We start from the raw sequence: 18203 nt of genomic DNA on the forward strand, positions 1-18203 counted from the left end.
ATATACTACATGCAGCATACATACTACATACATACTACATATATACCACATGCATGCAACATGCATACTACATAAATACTACATATATACTACATGCATGAAACATACATACATACTACATATATCCCACGACGATCTTGCGTGGAGGACAGCAGTATCAGCTGATGCTACCGTTCTCTACAGGCTCCAGGAATCCAATGACGGGAGGTAGGTATCCTTCCGCATTTTATTCCTCCGCCACTGTAAAAAAAAGACCCTAGTCTCACTTTATGGCAAAAGCTGCGTGGGAAATTTCCACGCAAGAGCGTCGTGGGACACTCGTGGACTTCTGCGGATCAGGGGTAAGTATATTGGTGGTTTGTTATTTTAATATTTATTCCACAGATGACAATGGCTTCGGGGAACAAAGTGACAAGTGATGGTGAGTATGTACTCTGTTATATGTACTGTATGTCTATATGTATGTATTGTATGAATGCATTGTATGTAGTATATGTATGTTGCATGCATGTAGTATATATGTAGTATATATGTAGTATGCATGTTGCATGCATGTGGTATATATGTAGTATGTTGCATGCAAGTAGTATATATGTAGTATGCATGTTGCATGTAGTATATATGTAGTATATATGTATGTTGCATGCTTATAGTATATATGTGGTATATATGTAGTATGCATGTTGCATGCATGTAGTATATATGTTGTATGTATGTTGCATGCATATAGTATATATGTAGTATGCATGTTGCATGTAGTATATATGTATGTTGCATGCATGTAGTATATATGTGGTATATATAGGTAGTATGCATGTGGTATATATGTAGTATGTATGTTGCATGCATGTAGTATGTATGTTGCATGCATGTAGTATGCATGTTGCATGCATGTAGTATATATGTTGTATGTATGTTGCATGCATGTAGTATATATGTAGTATATATGTATGTTGCATGCATGTAGTATATATGTAGTATGCATGTAGTATATGTGGTATATATACCACATGCATGTTGCATGCATGTGGTATATATGTAGTATGTATGTATGTTGCATGCATGTGGTATATATGTGGTATATATGTAGTATGTATGTTGCATGCATGTGGTATATGTGTAGTATGTATGTTGCATGCATGTAGTATATGTAGTATGTATGTAGCATGCATGTAGTATGTATGTTGCATGTATGTAGTATGTATGTAGTATGTGGTATGTATGTAGTATGTATTTTTTTATTTTTTACATTCAACACATTAGCCAGATGATGGGACTACTACTGTCCCATCATTGGCTAATGTGTCAATGACCGTCATGATCGCAGGCATCGCCCGATGGGACTTGTAGTCCCATCGGACGATGCCTGCACAGACGCCCGCAGCCTGCACAGACCCCCGGACAGTCGGTACAGACCACCGGCAGGCCGGCACAGCCCCCCGGCAGTCCGGTACAGACCCCCGGCAGTCGGCACAGACCCCCGGGCAGTCGGCACAGACCCCCGGCAGGCCGGCACAGACCCCCGGAAGGTCCGTACACCCCCCCGAAAGGCTGTACAAGGACAGAAAAGGGTTTTTCTTATTCCGATACCGGAAGTCCCATAGACTTGAATGGGACTTCCGGTATTGGTATCGGCGATACCCGATACTTTTTTCGTATCGGGCCGATACCATCCGATCCGATATTTTAGGGTATCGTATGGTATCGCTCAACACTACTAATTTCCTAACTCCGATTTCAAAATACTGAGAAATGTGGGCTGAAAGAGTTTTTTCATCTTATAACTAGTGATGAGCGAGCACTAAAATGCTCGGGTACTCGTTACTCAAGTCAGGTAAATCATAATCCTCGGGTGCTTGACCCGAGTAATGAGTATAATGGAAGAGTCAGTCTGTCAGCATTTACAGTTGACAGATGGATGCGCCTATAGGTTATAATACCCCCAGTGGCATTAAAAACCTGCTCTGACAAATTGATAGGAGCAGGGCCGGTCAGGACCTCCAAGGTGTAGAGAGACAGGTCATGCCACATGTCTAGATTGGATACTCAATAATTGTAAAGTACAGAGGAATCATGAAGGATGCTAGTACGGTTAGCAAGGTACTCCTTCAGCATGTTCCAAAACTTTTCCCTTCTTGTCAGAATACCTTGCCTATCAGGGCCTGGCAATGGGAGTATCTGAGAAAACGGTCTCAGGCCTTGGAGAGTGTTCCCCTGCCTCTTCAGCATCTGATGTGTGTCACCTAGTATTCACTCCTTGGTTGTCCAAGTAACTGTGATCTCTGCCACTAGCGTTGTTAGATGGGAATTTTTTAAATATTCAACTAAGGCCTTCTGGTCCTGCATTATTTTATTAGACCTCTCTGCCATGGGAAGAGATATGTAAAATTCTTCTTGTAGCATGGGATTTGAAGGGTTACCAACCAGTAAATATTGTTGGCCAAAATGCGTACAACACGCAAACGTGGTTCATAGGAAAAGCAGTGGAACATAAAGTCAGCCATGTGCGCCCAACTGCCAAAAGGCAAGACATCCCTGTCATCACCAAGAGGGTGACTGTCTACATTGTTCTCCTCATCCTCCTCCTCGTCTTCCCTCTCCTCATCTTCAGGCAATCCTCTAAACAGATGGGATGAAGGTGGTGTGGGTACTACCGTCTGCAGCGCATGCAACCAGCTCCTGTTCCTTCTTTTGCTCCTCATTATCACTTAATCTGCGTTGAGTAGATGAGATCAGGATGGGCTGTGTAGAATCACCCACTATAGTTTCTTGCTCCATCTCAACTTGCTTGTCTTGCAAAGCCTGTTTAATTGTGAGCAGCAAGCATTTCAGTAGATGCGGGATGGTGATGTTGATTATGGCATCACCATCTTGGTTGATCACTCAAAGTTTTGGAGAACTGCACAGTTGTCAGACATCCATGCCAACTCATCAGCTCTTATGTGCGGAGCCTGACAGGAATACCTAAGTGCATGGTGTAACTGGTATTCCACGACTGCCCTCAACAAAGCCTTGCCAGCATATGTAACGTTTAGTTCCAACGCGTGGTGACCAGAGATGAGCGACTTTGCCTTTTTTAGGGTCGAGTTGGGTTTCATGAAACCCGAATTTCCCAAAAGTCGAGTTGAACGAAATCAGCCGACTATAGGGAAAAGTCGTGAAACACGAAACCCAATGCAAGTCAATGGGGAGAAAAGTCGGCAGTGAGTGGAGGACTGTAAACACACCTGGCATGAATTTTAACCCCAGAGGCGGCAAAATCTCTCTCTCTTCTCTCTCTCCCTCTCTCTCTCTCTCTCTCCCACTCCAACTCCCACTCCAGCTATGCTCCCGCTATGCTACGCTACGCTTCTCTCATTGGCTGAAAAAAGTCACGTGCAAGCTTTCGGCGAAACTTGACTTTGACGCTTGGGTCGCCAACCGCATGGCCAACTTCACACAGTGGTCAGGTTTCGTTTCATGAAACCCGACTTTGGCGAAAGTCGGCGACTTTTGAATCTGACCGACCTGTTTCGCTCAACTCTAGTGGTGACATCGCACTCCAGTTGGTGAGCTGGAAATTGCAAACGCTGCTGCAGCACTGCCAGGGCGGTGGCAGCTGTAGTCAACTTGCGGAAATGGGCACACACGCAGTGTATTTTCACAAGTAGCTCAGGCAGATCTGGTTAGGTTTTGAGAAACTGCTGATTTACTAAGTTCAGCACGTGTGCCAGGCATGGTCCTTCTCTTGACTTGCTGATGTAACAGCACCACATGTTGGCAATTTTGTCTCATCATCATTCTCTACCTCTTGCAACAGTAATTGCATTTTCCCATCGTCACCTTCTTGTGACCGTGTCTGTTCAAATATTGGGGCATCGCTACATGCGATCTTCTTATGTCCCACTTGAAATAGGCAGGGCGAGAAGCCAGAATCTATAAATGAAAATGTGAACAGATCTTCATAGTGTCCAAGTGTGAGATCACTTGTCTCTGGGCAGTCGGCATGTTGGGAGGAAGGAGGATCATGGTGAGGATTATGTGGTCGAGAATCACTGCTACTGAGACTGGGCCATGTGGTAGAAAGGATTGTGCTGGCAAAGTGACTGGAAGCATTATCTGTTATACATCCAACAACCTTTTAACACTGGTCTGGCTTCAAGAGTGGTGTTCTGTGCCCCTCTACAAAGTGGGACAGGAACCTAGATCGACATGATATGTGTGCTTGTTGTGCTCCCGTCGAAGGAAGAGTTTCACCTTTCCCACGGCCTCTGCGCTTACCATCAGCAGTACGTCCACTTCCCCCTCCTTTACCACAAACCTTGCCCATTTTAATTTCCGTATCGTATATCCTTGTTGAGAAAACATTGCAGTCAGTATTATAATGCCAGCAAAATTTGGTCACTACAAATGGACGTAAAAGACTGCAGTATCAATCTAGCAATGTGATTTTTTTTTTTTTTTAGGCTAGTTTCACACTAGCATTTTGGAGCGCAGCGACGGCCTGCGCACGGCCACCACTAAGCCCCGCCCCCTGCCGCGCCCCACCAGTAGCTCCGCCCACCGGCGCATGACGCTACATGCGCCCTGCGTCCCCTATCTTCATCACAGAGGGCGCAGGCCGTGCGCAGTCTGCGCACAGTCTGCGTTTGGCGGCGCATGCGTCCTTTTGACGGTGCGCCGACCTGCGCCAAACGCAACCTGCTGCAGTTTGGTTGCGTCGGCGCACCGTCAAAAAGGCGCATGCGCCGCCAAACGCATACTGCGCACGGCCTGCGCCCCCTGTGATAAAGATAGGGGACGCAGGGCGCATGCAGCGTCATGCGCCGGTGGGCGGAGCTACCGGCGGAGGCGCGGCAGGGGGCGGGGCTTAGCGGCGGCCGTGCGCAGGCCGTCGCTGCGCTCCAAAACGCTAGTGTGAAACTAGCCTTACAAATGTTTTTTTTCTGGGGGAGGGGGGGGTTGAGATCCAACTCTACCATGATAAATACCGTATACAATCTACAGCTAAAAAAATGCAGTATTATAAAGCCAGGCAAATTTGCACACTTTAGATGGACATGTAAGACTGCAGTATCAATATGACAATGGTTTTGAGATCCATCCAAGTCTGGCTGTATGCTTTTGATGCACAACTGTCACAGTAAAAATGGTTTATATTTCCCTGCTCATTGGGGAAATCCTTTATGGTTCAATACTACAGAGGGCTCATGTGTCATTTTGTAAGCAGACATATTCACCCATGTAATTAATGATTTTAAAGGACTATATATCTGTTTTTTATAGCATCATATGGAGTTATAGCATTATGTATTATGGATTCATACTACTGGGATCTTCAGTATTCATGTATGCGTTTAGTGTTCACATCTCTATTATGGTTGCAATGATCTGCCGGATCCAAAATCCAGTATATAGCAGCTGTGCACAACATACCCTATTGAGTAACTGTGGGTGCCTGACTGAGCCAGGACAAAGTGTAGTATATCTTTGCTATATTTCTTGTCATGAACAACAGAATCTAGCACAGATCTGGATGGGACAGAAGCTCACATTAGGACAATACTGCAAAAAAAATTAGAGAGGCTGAGAGTGATGGTAGTGCTTACCTGGTGGAAGTTGTGTAGGGACACAACTCTCATGAGAGCCCTACAATCCACGACTGCAGCCCAGTGCCTGGAGGAAAAATTCTTCCAGATAGCAACTAATTTTAATGGAGATATCATTATACTTGGGCTTCCTTGAGGGTATAAAATTAAGATTTTTATTACACCAACGTGTTTCGGCACCAGGCATTTTTTTTTTACCTTGAAAAAGGATCTGGTGCTGAAATGCGTTGGCATAATAGAAACCTTCATTGTATACTATTTAGTATTCTTCATTTCCACAAGTGCAGCCCAGGTACCGTGATATATCCACTAAAGAGAATATGTGACAAGAACTCCTGTTAGGACCACTGGCACGTTAAGGTTACATTTTATAGCATACAGGAAGAAAAATATTTTTCCACCAACAGGAGCAAAACAGTAACAATGCAGTGACATGACAAGAATATGCATAAGCAATCATCTAATATATAATTGGCAACTGGCTCTGTCACAGCTTCTGGCGATTGTGTAGGCCAGCGGTTATACCGGCACCTGTCCCCCAGCGACGAGAGGTGAGTGTCATTTTTTTTATTTGCGGCAGCAGCATATGAGGCCTATTCTATGGAGTATTTTATGGGGGCATAATATATGGAGCATCTTATGGGGGCATAATCTATGGAGCATTTTATGGGGGCATAATCTATGGAGCAGCTTATGGGGAATAATCTATGGAACATCTTATGGAGGCATAATCTATGGAGCATCTTATGAGGCCATAACCTTTGTATAGCATTATATGGGGCATATTATTCTATGGAGCATCTTATGGGGCCATTATTAACCTTTGTGCAGCTTTGTATGGGGCGTATTTTGTATGAAGCATCTTATGGAGCCATCATGAACTGTATGGAGCATTATATGGGGCTCTGTTGTGAATTCCCTTGCTTGGATTTCTGAGCCGAAGCTCCCTCTGCTCCCTCTGGTGGTTACTGAGAGTAGTGGAGTGGCCAGGTTGATGGAAGTTCCCCACCTGACGACGATAATTGGGAACCCGAGATTACTGGCTGGGAGCATATAATTGAGCTTGCTGCTTTTGAAGGTTGCTGGTGATTTTCCTCCTTGTGCATTTGGAGTTCTTTTGTCCCCTGCCTGATCTGCATGGTTCAGTTAAGTGATTCTTTTGCTAATCCTTTGCATCTAATCTGGTTGTGCCTTTTTTTTGTTTCTGCTTTGTTGCTAGGGTTCAGCGTACTCCCTGCTGGGGGCAGCGCTGGGCCATGCTCCATATGTTACAGCTTGTGTCAGTTTGTTCAGTCTCCTGTTATGTTAGTATCTTTTGCTTTGCTTCCAGGTTATACCAGAGTGCTGATCTAGCGGGGGTGAGGTCGTGTGGCCTCAGGTTTTTTGTATATCAGAAGTGTTGGATTTTTTTAGGATTTTGAGCGTGATTGCAGACAGTATCTTTTCTGTCCTGTCCTGTCTAGACAGCTTGGGCCCCACTGCTTGCTCAGTCTGTTTTCTACCTGTGTTTGTGTCTCATCTTGTTTCACCGACAATATATGTTTGGGGGCTGTCTATTCCTTTGGGGATCTGCTCCAGGACAGTTTAGATTTCACGTTTCTGGCTTTAGGCTTAGTTAGTTCTCCGGCTGTGAAGAAGCATCTAGGGCATCGTGAGAACGCTCCACGGCTACTGCTAGTTGTGTTGATAGGATCAGGGGTCTGCAATCCGCTTAGTTACCAACCTCTCTGGTTTTCTGGTGGCTTAGCCTGTTCCTGCCATCCTCCTCGGTGACCCATTCATAACAGGGCTCCTGATTCAATATAGATATTCGGAAACATTTAACCTACTGATGTCTCAATTAATTTTACTTTTATTGGTATCTATTTTTATTTTTGAAATTTACCAGTAGCTGCTGCATTTTCCACCCTAGGCTTATATGCGAGTCAATAAGTTTTCCCAGTTTTTTGTGCCAAAATTAGGGGGGTCGGCTTATACTCGGGTCAGCTTATACATGAGTATATACGGTACATATACACACAGTATAATGTCCTGACACGCACTGACACATCCACGCATTTACACACAAACACACGCATACACAGACACATACATACACAAAGTATAATGTCCCCACATACACACAAGCACGCACATACACTCACGTGAATACACACACATATATATACATGCAGATACACACATACGCACACACAGTGTAATGTCCCCACACACACATTCATGTGCACGCTCGCACATACACACATGCAAGCACTCACATACAAACACACATATGCGCATGCATACACACAGTATTATGAATCCACACACACACCCGTGCATACACACACGCAGATATACACATGTAGATACATACACGCACATACAAACACGCATGCACACACAGTATAATGTTCCCACACGCACATACACACAAACATGCATGCACACACAATATAATGTCCCCACATACTCATACACACATGCACGCACATATACACACGCAAGCGCAAACATATGCACATACACACGCAAGTGCATACACGCCTGTGCATATCCACACGCAGATACGCACATACATACGCACGCACATACACACATGCATATGCATCCACACAGTATAATATCCCCATACAGTAGCACACATGCCTGTGCACACACACACACAGATACACACGCACTTACAAACACGCATATGCACGCATATACACACAGTATAATGTCCACAAGTACACATGCACACACATACACACATGCAAGCATGAACATACAAACACATATACACAGTATAATATCCCCACACGCAGATACACAGACACACAAACACGCAAGCATGCACATACATGCATAAGCACGCGCATACACATACACACAGTATAATGTCGACACACACATACGCACATACACAAAAACATGCAGATACACACACACATACATACACATGCACACACAAACATGCATATACACATGCAAGCATGCACTTATACACACATATGCAAGCATGCACATACACACAAACGTGCACATAGAGGCACACATACACGCACATACACAAACACGCATACGCACGTGCATACACATGCACACCAACACACACACAGTGTAATGTCCCCACACATACGCAGATACGCACATACACAAACATGCACATACACACAAACACATGCACGTGCAAACACTCGCAGAAGTACACACACACATGCATACACAAGCACACAAACATGCATGTACTCATGCACATACACACCCACATACATGCGCATACATTCACACATACACACATGCACATACACACAAACATACAGACACATACAGTTGTGGCCAAAAGTATTGACACCCCTGCAATTCTGTCAGATAATACTCAGTTTCTTCCTGAAAATTATTGCAAACACAATTTTTTTGGTATTATTATCTTCATTTAATTTGTCTTAAATGAAAAAGCACAAAAAGAATTGTCCTAAAGCCAAATTGGATATAATTCCACACCAAACATAAAAAAAGAGGGTGGACAAAAGTATTGGCACTGTTCAAAAAAATCATGTGATGCTTCTCTAATTTGTGTAATTAACAGCACCTGTAACTTACCTGTGGCACCTAACAGGTGTTGGCAATGACTAAATCACACTTGCAGCCAGTTGACATGGATTAAAGTTGACTCAACCTCTGTCCTTGTGTGTACCACATTGAGCATGGAGAAAAGAAAGAAGACCAAAGAACTGTCTGAGGACTTGATAAACCAAATTGTGAGGAAGCATGAGCAATCTCAAGGCTACAAGTCCATCTCCAAAGACCTGAATGTTCCTGTGTCTACCGTGCGCAGTGTCATCAAGAAGTTTAAAGCCCATGGCACTGTGGCTAACCTCCCTAGATGTGGACGGAAAAGAAAAATTGACAAGAGATTTCAACGTAAGATTGTGCAGATGTTGGATAAAGAACCTCGACTAACATCCAAACAAGTTCAAGCTGCCCTGCAGTCCGAGGGTACAACAGTGTCAACCTGTACTATCCGTTGGTGTCTGAATGAAAAGGGACTGTATGGTAGGAGACCCAGGAAGACCCCACTTCTTACTCCGAGACATAAAAAAGCCAGGCTGGAGTTTACCAAAACTTACCTGAAAAAGCCTAAAACGTTGTGGAAGAATGTTCTCTGGTCAGATGAGACAAAAGTAGAGCTTTTTGGGCAAAGGCATCAACATAGAGTTTACAGGAGAAAAAAAGAGGCATTCAAAGAAAAGAACACGGTCCCTACAGTCAAACATGGCGGAGGTTCCCTGATGTTTTGGGGTTGCTTTGCTGCCTCTGGCACTGGACTGCTATACCGTGTGCATGGCATTATGAAGTCTGAAGACTAGCAACAAATTTTGCAGCATAATGTAGGGCCCAGTGTGAGAAAGCTGGGTCTCCCTCAGAGGTCATGGGTCTTCCAGCAGGACAATGACTCAAAACACACTTCAAAAAGCACTAGAAAATGGTTTGAGAGAAAGCACTGGAGATTTCTAAGGTGGCCAGGAATGAGTCCAGACCTGAATCCCATAGAACACCTGTGGAGAGATCTAAAAATGGCAGTTTGGAGAAGGCACCCTTCAAATATCAGGGACGTGGAGCAGTTTGCCAAAGAAGAATGGTCTAAAATTCCAGCAGAGCATTGTAAGAAACTCATTGATGGTTGCAGTTATTTTGGCTAAAGGTTGTGCAACCAAGTATTAAGCTGAGGGTGCCAATACTTTTTTCTGGCCCATTTTTGGAGTTTTGTGTGAAATGATCAATGTTTTGCTTTTTGCTTCATTCTCTTTTGTGTTTTTTCATTTAAGACAAATTAAATGAAGATAATAATACCAAAGAATTTGTGTTTGCAATCATTTTCAGGAAGAAACTGAGTATTATCTGACAGAATTGCAGGGGTGTCAATACTTTTGGCCACAACTGTACATGCACACATATACATGCTCATACATACACCCACACACTTGCGCATACACACATGTGGCATACATACAAGTATACATGCACACATATGCATACACACGCGGATGCAATCTTTGGACACACAGGTATAAATAGATGGTGGCCGCGTGACACATCACACCGCCACCCCCAGCGCCACAGAGCTGCCCTCATCGTGATGTCACTGCCACATCTAGTATGCTATTTAATTGCAAGTCAAATTTACGTATGAGATAGTGAAGAACATTGTCTATAAAATGATGGTAGTCTCATGGTGGAAGCCGTAGTGGATGGTGAGATATGGAGCCTGAAAGTCAAATGTTCAAAACATTGTTACTCTTTTGTTTGTCAGTGTATATGTATATTATTATATATTTTATGTATAGCATGTGTATATATATGTATATTATTATGTATTTTATGTTTTGCCTCCTTATTTGTTTTTTTTTTTTTTTTTAGATTTTTATTAGTAAAAAGTTACTACAAACTGTCTGTGCAGAACTGGTACAAACTACAAAGCGTACAGATCCTTCTCAACCATTCTGTGCAGGCAACGTTCAGTAGTTCCAGAATATTTGCTCCTATCAGCTATTCTTACCACTGCCAGCACGTCAGCAGCCTACAGAATTATGATGCATTGTTAGTCCCCAGCTCTGCCGAAAACTGCTCAACACTGTGGGATGTCAGTTTCCAGGATTTTCAGGTAATAGAAATGGTTTGGATGGAAGACACAAAAGATTTACTTTAACAAGAGCATGAAAGTACACAGCAAATATAAAAGAGGAGGAAAATAAAGTGAAGCTTATAGTATTATGTTCTTTCAACTTGTACATGTTGAGAGCCCGAGGCTTTCTAGATTAATGATGTCACAAGTGTCAGGTATTTCTGCCACACAGTCAACTTCCCGGCATTATATGCCTTGATAGTATGGTTGTATTCTTGAGGCAATGACATGACCTGAGAGGATTGTCATCAGGAAAGTCTCTCTCCTGTAGCGTTACACTGTCTCAAAATATCAGTCTGTATCTGACACTACATATACGGAGTTTTAGTTGGAGAAAGCAACCAAATACTCTTTGACACTTTATTATCTGTCTATCTGTAATGCTGGTGTACTATGCTGTTGCATTTCTGCCCCTGAAGCCACCAATTGTGTTGAATTCTAATGCCTATTATGATATGCGTCTCTTGTATATATCGTGTCCTATGAATTGTGTTGTAGTGTGTAGTGTGAAGTAATGTACAGTATAGGGTGTGGTATTGTAAATAGTTGACTGTAGTTTAGATAGTGACATTAGGGTAAGAAATAGTTAATTTTCGGGACTAACCCATAGTGGTAGGGATTAGTGAAAGGGAAAGTGACAGAGTTCCTGTAGTTAGTTAGATAGGGTTTGGATCGCAAAGTGAGCAGAGCTGCATGAACGGGTGACTCTAAGTGAGAGGAGATTAAGGATGAGGGATAGTGTGAGCCTGAAGAGAAGTGAATGACGAGACCGAGTGGCCTGCCGTAGAGGTGTCCTTGTATATTACGCCAAGTCACTAACCCCAGAGATTGTAACACAGAAAGTATCGGATTCAAGCAGGTCTGAATACGATGGACCAGTGGGGGGCACAAGTGCAATGGTTCTATGGCATCAGTAGTGGAAGAAATAGGAGGAACACCCAAAGAGCAAATAAGGAGATTGCTGATCAGGACTGTAGCATTAAAGTTGGGTTGTGGCGGAGTTGGACGACACAGTATGCCCCACTAGCACTGGAGTTAACTATGGAGGAAGGAGATTGGAAGTGAAAAATGCTTTATACTGTTAAAGAAACGTCCATAAGACTTTGTACCTACTATCCCTTTTATATAACCTTTACCAAGTTAACATCCAGTAAAGAGTTTGGGTTGGAACGGAAGCCTCCCTCATTGAGCTGTAAAATCCAAGGTCATGGCCAGCCAACACCGGCTCCATGCAGCTTTGCATGGGCGTGATGCTCTCAAAGTGCAAGTCTACACACCCAGCACGGACCCACACTTTCATGTAGCATGCCGAGGCATAAAGGGAGATGAGTGCCTCGCCCGTGACTAGCCCCACCTTGCATATTTATTTATCATGGAACAGCATCAAAATATATAATTACAGCTACAATGCCTCTTGGATAAAATTCCAAAACTTCCAACCATACAGTATAGAAAAAGTAAAGGAAGCAGATGGACTAATAAAAGTCCATATTTTTGCACACCTTTTCGGAGTGCTATCTATCTATAAACAAAGCTGAATAACTCCAATACAATTGTGGTTCACACCAAAGACTCCAAACCACTAGTGCAATACATCGCCCAAAATTTAGACAGTATTCATACCAAAAAGTTTGGTTGTCCACTAAATTGTCTAATAAAGTCTGTTATTATTTCTGTATGTTAAACTCAAAAATTGCAGTAGCTCCAAGCGCTATTGTTACTTATTAAGATGTACTTACTAAAAAAGCAAAGGTTCTTAGCACATAAATTTGCCAGTACATGTGTACCCATCAACCAAAGCAAGGTGACACATCTCTGATGGGTCCTATCTTGCCCCTTTCCTATCCTACTGAACATGCCATTATTGTAGGCATTTTAGCCCAACAGTGGCATGTTCAGTAGGATAGGAAAGGAGTATGCTAGGACCTATCAGAGAAAGGTCACCTTGTCATGGTTGATGGGCACATGAATTGGCGAATTTATGAGCTAAGAACCTTTGCTTTTTTGTAAGTACATCTTACTAAGTAATAATACAGCTTGGAGGTAATGTTTCCAGCGTTTCTGTATGTCTTGGCCCTTATAAAGCGCTGCTGCGTTTTCTTTTGACATATTGTGCAGTTATTGCAGCTTGCACTTATTCACACTAAAGAGGTGCAGGTTTTTCAGTATTATATATCTATGCTGAGCGTGCATGCTCACATATAGCATTATCTGAGCATGCTCAGGTATTATCCGAGCACGCCCAAAATACTTGGATATGTTCAAATCCCCGCGTCTGCATGATTTGTGACTGTTAGACAGGCGCAACACATGCAGAGATTGCCTGTTAGTTACACCCAAGCATGCTCAGATAACGCTACATCCGAGCACACTTGCTCAAAAATATTTATCTATCTATCTACGTTTACATTCATATGGTTTCCATAATGCAGCGGACCACTTTTTCTATGATATAAGTAATGCACAGACATAAATACAGGGTGGGCCATTTATATGGATACACCTGGCTGGGCCATTTATAAAGTTGCATCTAAAATGGTCAACTTCAAAATGGCTGCCATGGTCACCACCCATCATTTTCCCCCTCCCATATACTAATGTGCCACAAACAGGAAGTTGATATCACCAACCGTTCCCATTTTATTTAGGTGTATCCATGTAAATGGCCCACGCTGTACATAGACTATTAGTAAACAATATTATAATTACTGTACAGGGTATAATAAACGGGAGAATAGAAAAGCAGTCTTGTGTACAGCAGTGAAGAAGCCAACAGAGCACAACTCTAGTAAATGTGGCTGTGTCTGGTACTGCAAGTCAGCATTATTTCACTTGAATCGAGGTAAACTGCAGAATCAGAACAGACAAAGGAACGAAACAATGGCTTCCAGCTTCCTGCAGAGTTTACTATTGATCACTGGGGTCCCAGCAGCGTTAAGCCCCCATTACACACAGCGAGATCGCTAGCAATATCGCTGAAACGTCACAGGTTTTGTGATGCAGCAGCGATATCGCTATGTCTGATACTTACCTCCGACCGGCTCCCCCGCTGGTTATCGCTGATCGCGCGAGAATGTCCTGGACCGTTTCTTGTTGGGCGCTTCCTGCTGGGTTTCCTGTGGCGCCGACAAGCGACGCGTGGACGCGGGCGGGAGGACGTCAGGATCGCCGCGTCTGACAGGTAAGTAGCGACCCCCGACCCCTGCTATGTTGCTGGTGAGATCTGCCTGGGTGGCAGCTCACTAGCGACCACTTAGCGATGCACCAGCGATCCATATCGTTGTCGGGTTTGCTGGTGCATTGCTTAGTGTAACGGTACCCTTACACCTTGTAATCAGCTTATATCTTAAGCATCAAAAATTCATTTTCCCAAGTGAATAGTCCATGTAAGTGTTTTCTCTGTAGCCCAAACAACTAGAAAATTAAGGGGTTCTTCCACTGATACCATTTATTACAACATTCATGACACATTTATGATTGGAAGCCTAATCATGGGGCTCCCATCAGTCATGAAAATAGGGGTCCCATGCAAGGGTTGCCAACTTGACTTTTTTTTCTGGACAACTTATCAAAAAAATCACAGACAGACAATATTTTTATGGACACGTAAGAAAACTATTATAAATTATTGTGATTATAAGTGATCCACGGGTACAGCCCATGATTCTGATATGAAGCCCTCAGCTGCAGTCACTGTGAACAGTAAAATGATCTATAATAATAAATGCCCTAAGCAGCTTCCGGTTGTAACAACTTCCGTCCAGTTGTAACCGGTGACGTCACCGCACACCTCTTTCCATGTTAACCCTCAACACACCACTCCTCCTCAACACACTCCTCCTCAACATACACTCCTCTCACCTTTCACCATCTCCACTCACGTCCACTCACTCTTTCACTCCACATACGACCCTTTCTCTCATTCCATCTCTCATACTCACGCCGTCATCGCCGCTGATCCACGATCCCCAACATCTTCCGCCGGCGCCATCCTGGATCCAGACGTCCTCCATGCCGGCGACATGTTCTTGCGGCGACGCCATTTTGGATCGGTGAAATCCCGCGATAGTCAAGATGGCGTCGCCGCAAGAAGATGTCGCCAGCGTGGAGGACGTCGGGATCCAAAATGGCGTCGGCGAAATCTCGCGAGATTTCGCCGACGCCATTTTGGATCCCGACGGCATCCACGCCGGCGACATGTTCCTGCGGCGACGCTATTTTGGATCGGTGAAATCCCGCGATACTCAAGATGGTGTCGCCGCAAGAACATGTCACCGGCGAGGACGACGTCGTGATCCAAAATGGCGTCAGCGAAAACTCGCGAGATTTCGACGACGCCATTTTGGATCCCGATGTCGTCCACGCCGGCGACATGTTCTTCCGGCGACGCCATCTTGAGTATCGCGGGATTTCACGATACTCAAGATGGCGTCGCCGCAAGAACATGTCGCCGGCGTGGACAACGTCTGGATCCAGGATGGCGCCGGCGGAAGAAGATGTCGGGGATCGTGGAGCAGCGGCGATGACGGCGTGAGTATGAGAGACGGAGTGAGAGAAGGGGTCGTATGTGGAGTGAAAGAGTGAGTGGAGATGGTGAAAGGTGAGAGGATGTGTGTTGAGGGTTAACATGGCAAGAGGTGTGATGCTACCACATCCTCCCGATGCGATAGCATCGGGCCATAAACTAGTAATTAAATAATCTGCATAAATTTCAACTTCACAAATGTCATGGACGTCTTCAATTATTTTTTACAGACAGTGCAAAAATGTGCCCTTTTTTTATGACTGTCTTGGAATTTCTGGATGGTTGGCAACCTTGGTCACATGTCGCCCACGTGAAAGGAGAGGTGGTGCACTTGTGTAACTACTGCTCTACTCACTGTCTATGTCAGCAGTCGTCTTGAATGGGAACTACTGCCCCTTTAGACCAATAGAAGTGAATATCGTTGCATGTGCAAAGCTGCTCTGTTCACAAGCGTAAACTGGACCCCTGTTCTCGTGATCATGGGGGTTTAAGGCGTCTGACTTCCAGGATCATACTATTCTCACCTAATTATGCTTTTTTTTCAGATACAGGGATTTAACATTGAAGACGGAGAGTTTGCCTATGCCAAGGACTGTGCCACCTACTTTTCTCCAGCCATTCTTATGGGTCTTGTCATGTCACTTATCCTTCTACTGGTATTGGCCTACGCACTCCACATGCTGATATATCTGAAATCCATGGATGTACATTACCAGAGGAAATGCTCTGCCACTTATTTTCCTAAATTGAAAGGCAGCTACCTGGAAGATGAGAGGGAGCCCCTCAGAGGCAACAGACAGGAGTTCTACGAGCTGAGGCAGTCGGAGTACTATAGACTCAGCATTCAGCAGTGTGCATCTGTTTCTCGTTAGCTCCATAATTGACCATTGTTCCCCTTTGTGTATTTCTGTTATTCTGATTTCACATTAAAACAGAGTTTCCAAGAAATGACTCTGCAGATAAAGACATTATAAAATTAACTCTTGTGCAACGCAGTAACTCTGAGGACCAAAGACCCTGAAAGACTCTTGTGAAACTACAGGGCACTTTGTCACAAGAACATTTGTGGCCCAGAATGTAATGTTGATGTGTTAGATCAAGGACAGTAAAGATATCTATGACTGCCGCGGTCCTGTTGCTGGAAAATCATGATGAAATGAATAAAGATTTGAGTCTGATGAGAAGAAAATACTTTGCCTTTCCTGTAAAAAAAAAAATGCACCAAAAAACACAAATGCACAAAACTGCACCGTATGTGCTGTACTTCATGTCATTTTCTGGAACATTTGCAGTGTAGGTAAAAGCCTAAGCCGGAATTCCAAAGAGCTGTCTGACTTCTAATAAAATGGATTGGAAGCTTTTGTTTCCCATTATTTATGGAAGGTTGAAACCACAAAGAGATTTTTCTTATCTTGTTGTCTGTCAAATGCTTCATTTACAAAATATCTATCTACTCAGTTCCCATTTTTAAATCCCTCCATACGTGAGCATGCCGGGCTGGGGTGTATAACTAATAGTGACAAGCCACATGACTGCTAGAGGGGGACTTGTGTTGAACATCATACCCCCTTCTATTGCTCACTACTCCTGATTTCCACCATATATTTACCACAAAAGTTGGGAGGATTTATAAGTCTCCTGTGGACCTCAGGATGTTTGGGTCTGGCCGAACAGTCAAACAAAATTTGGGTTCGGATACCAGAACGAAATCCAGACCAGAACCCGGACCGCATATACATTAAAGGGGGCCCGAACATCCAGTATGCATGACAGCTGTCAAATGGCAGTGTGAGGCCACAGCTGAGATTGGAGGTAAAAAGTTTACCTCCAGTCACTGGCGTCGGCTGTTGCAGCTGCGATCGAAGGTAAAAAGTTTACCTCCTTTTCCTGGCATCGGCTGATGGGACTACTATTCCCATCAGCCTACGCCTGCTGCCTCTAATAACTGTGAGAGCAGGCTGTGGCTGATTGGAGCATTCATCATCCGGCACCTGTGGTCTAAATAAATATTATAAAAAAATAAAAACGGCTTGGGTTCCCCTGTATTTTTGAGAACCAGTCAGGCAAAACGGACAGCTGTGGGCTGCAACCCTCAGCTGTCAGAGCTAACAAAGCTGATTATCAAGATTAGAGGGGTCCCCGTACTGTTTTTTAAAATTATTTAGATAAATAATTTTAAAAAATGGCATAGGTCTCCCACTTGCCATCACCACAGGTCAAATGGGAAGAGATGGGCTAAGCGCCAGAATTGGCGCATCTAATAAATGTGCCTTTTCTATGTGGCTGCTAATTTTAGGCTAGGGGAGGGGCAATATCCATGGCCCCTTACCAGCCTGAGCATACCAGCCCTTAGATGTCTGCTTTAACTTGGCTAGTTGTCAAAAATGGGTTGGACCCCATGCCGGTTTTTAAAAATTATTTATTTAAATAATGTTTTCCAGGA

The 18203-nt window shown here is 43.9% G+C and overlaps 1 protein-coding gene across 1 annotated transcript in view; it reads left to right on the forward strand.

Moving 5' to 3' along the window:
* LOC141095955 (V-type proton ATPase subunit S1-like protein) overlaps window positions 1-17121 on the forward strand; it is a 101685-nt gene extending 84564 nt beyond the window's left edge. Inside the window, exons 6-7 of the mRNA XM_073582312.1 lie at window positions 10971-11214; window positions 16306-17121. Of these exons, the coding sequence (XP_073438413.1) occupies window positions 10971-11214; window positions 16306-16632 (571 nt within the window). The 3' untranslated portion in view covers window positions 16633-17121. The remainder of the gene's footprint in view (window positions 1-10970; window positions 11215-16305) is intronic.
* Window positions 17122-18203: the final 1082 nt, after the last annotated feature.

This window comes from Dendrobates tinctorius, unplaced genomic scaffold (genome assembly GCF_039654945.1).
Source record: "Dendrobates tinctorius isolate UK_male_01 unplaced genomic scaffold, ASM3965494v1 ptg000003l, whole genome shotgun sequence".
Lineage (NCBI taxonomy): Eukaryota > Metazoa > Chordata > Amphibia > Anura > Dendrobatidae > Dendrobates > Dendrobates tinctorius.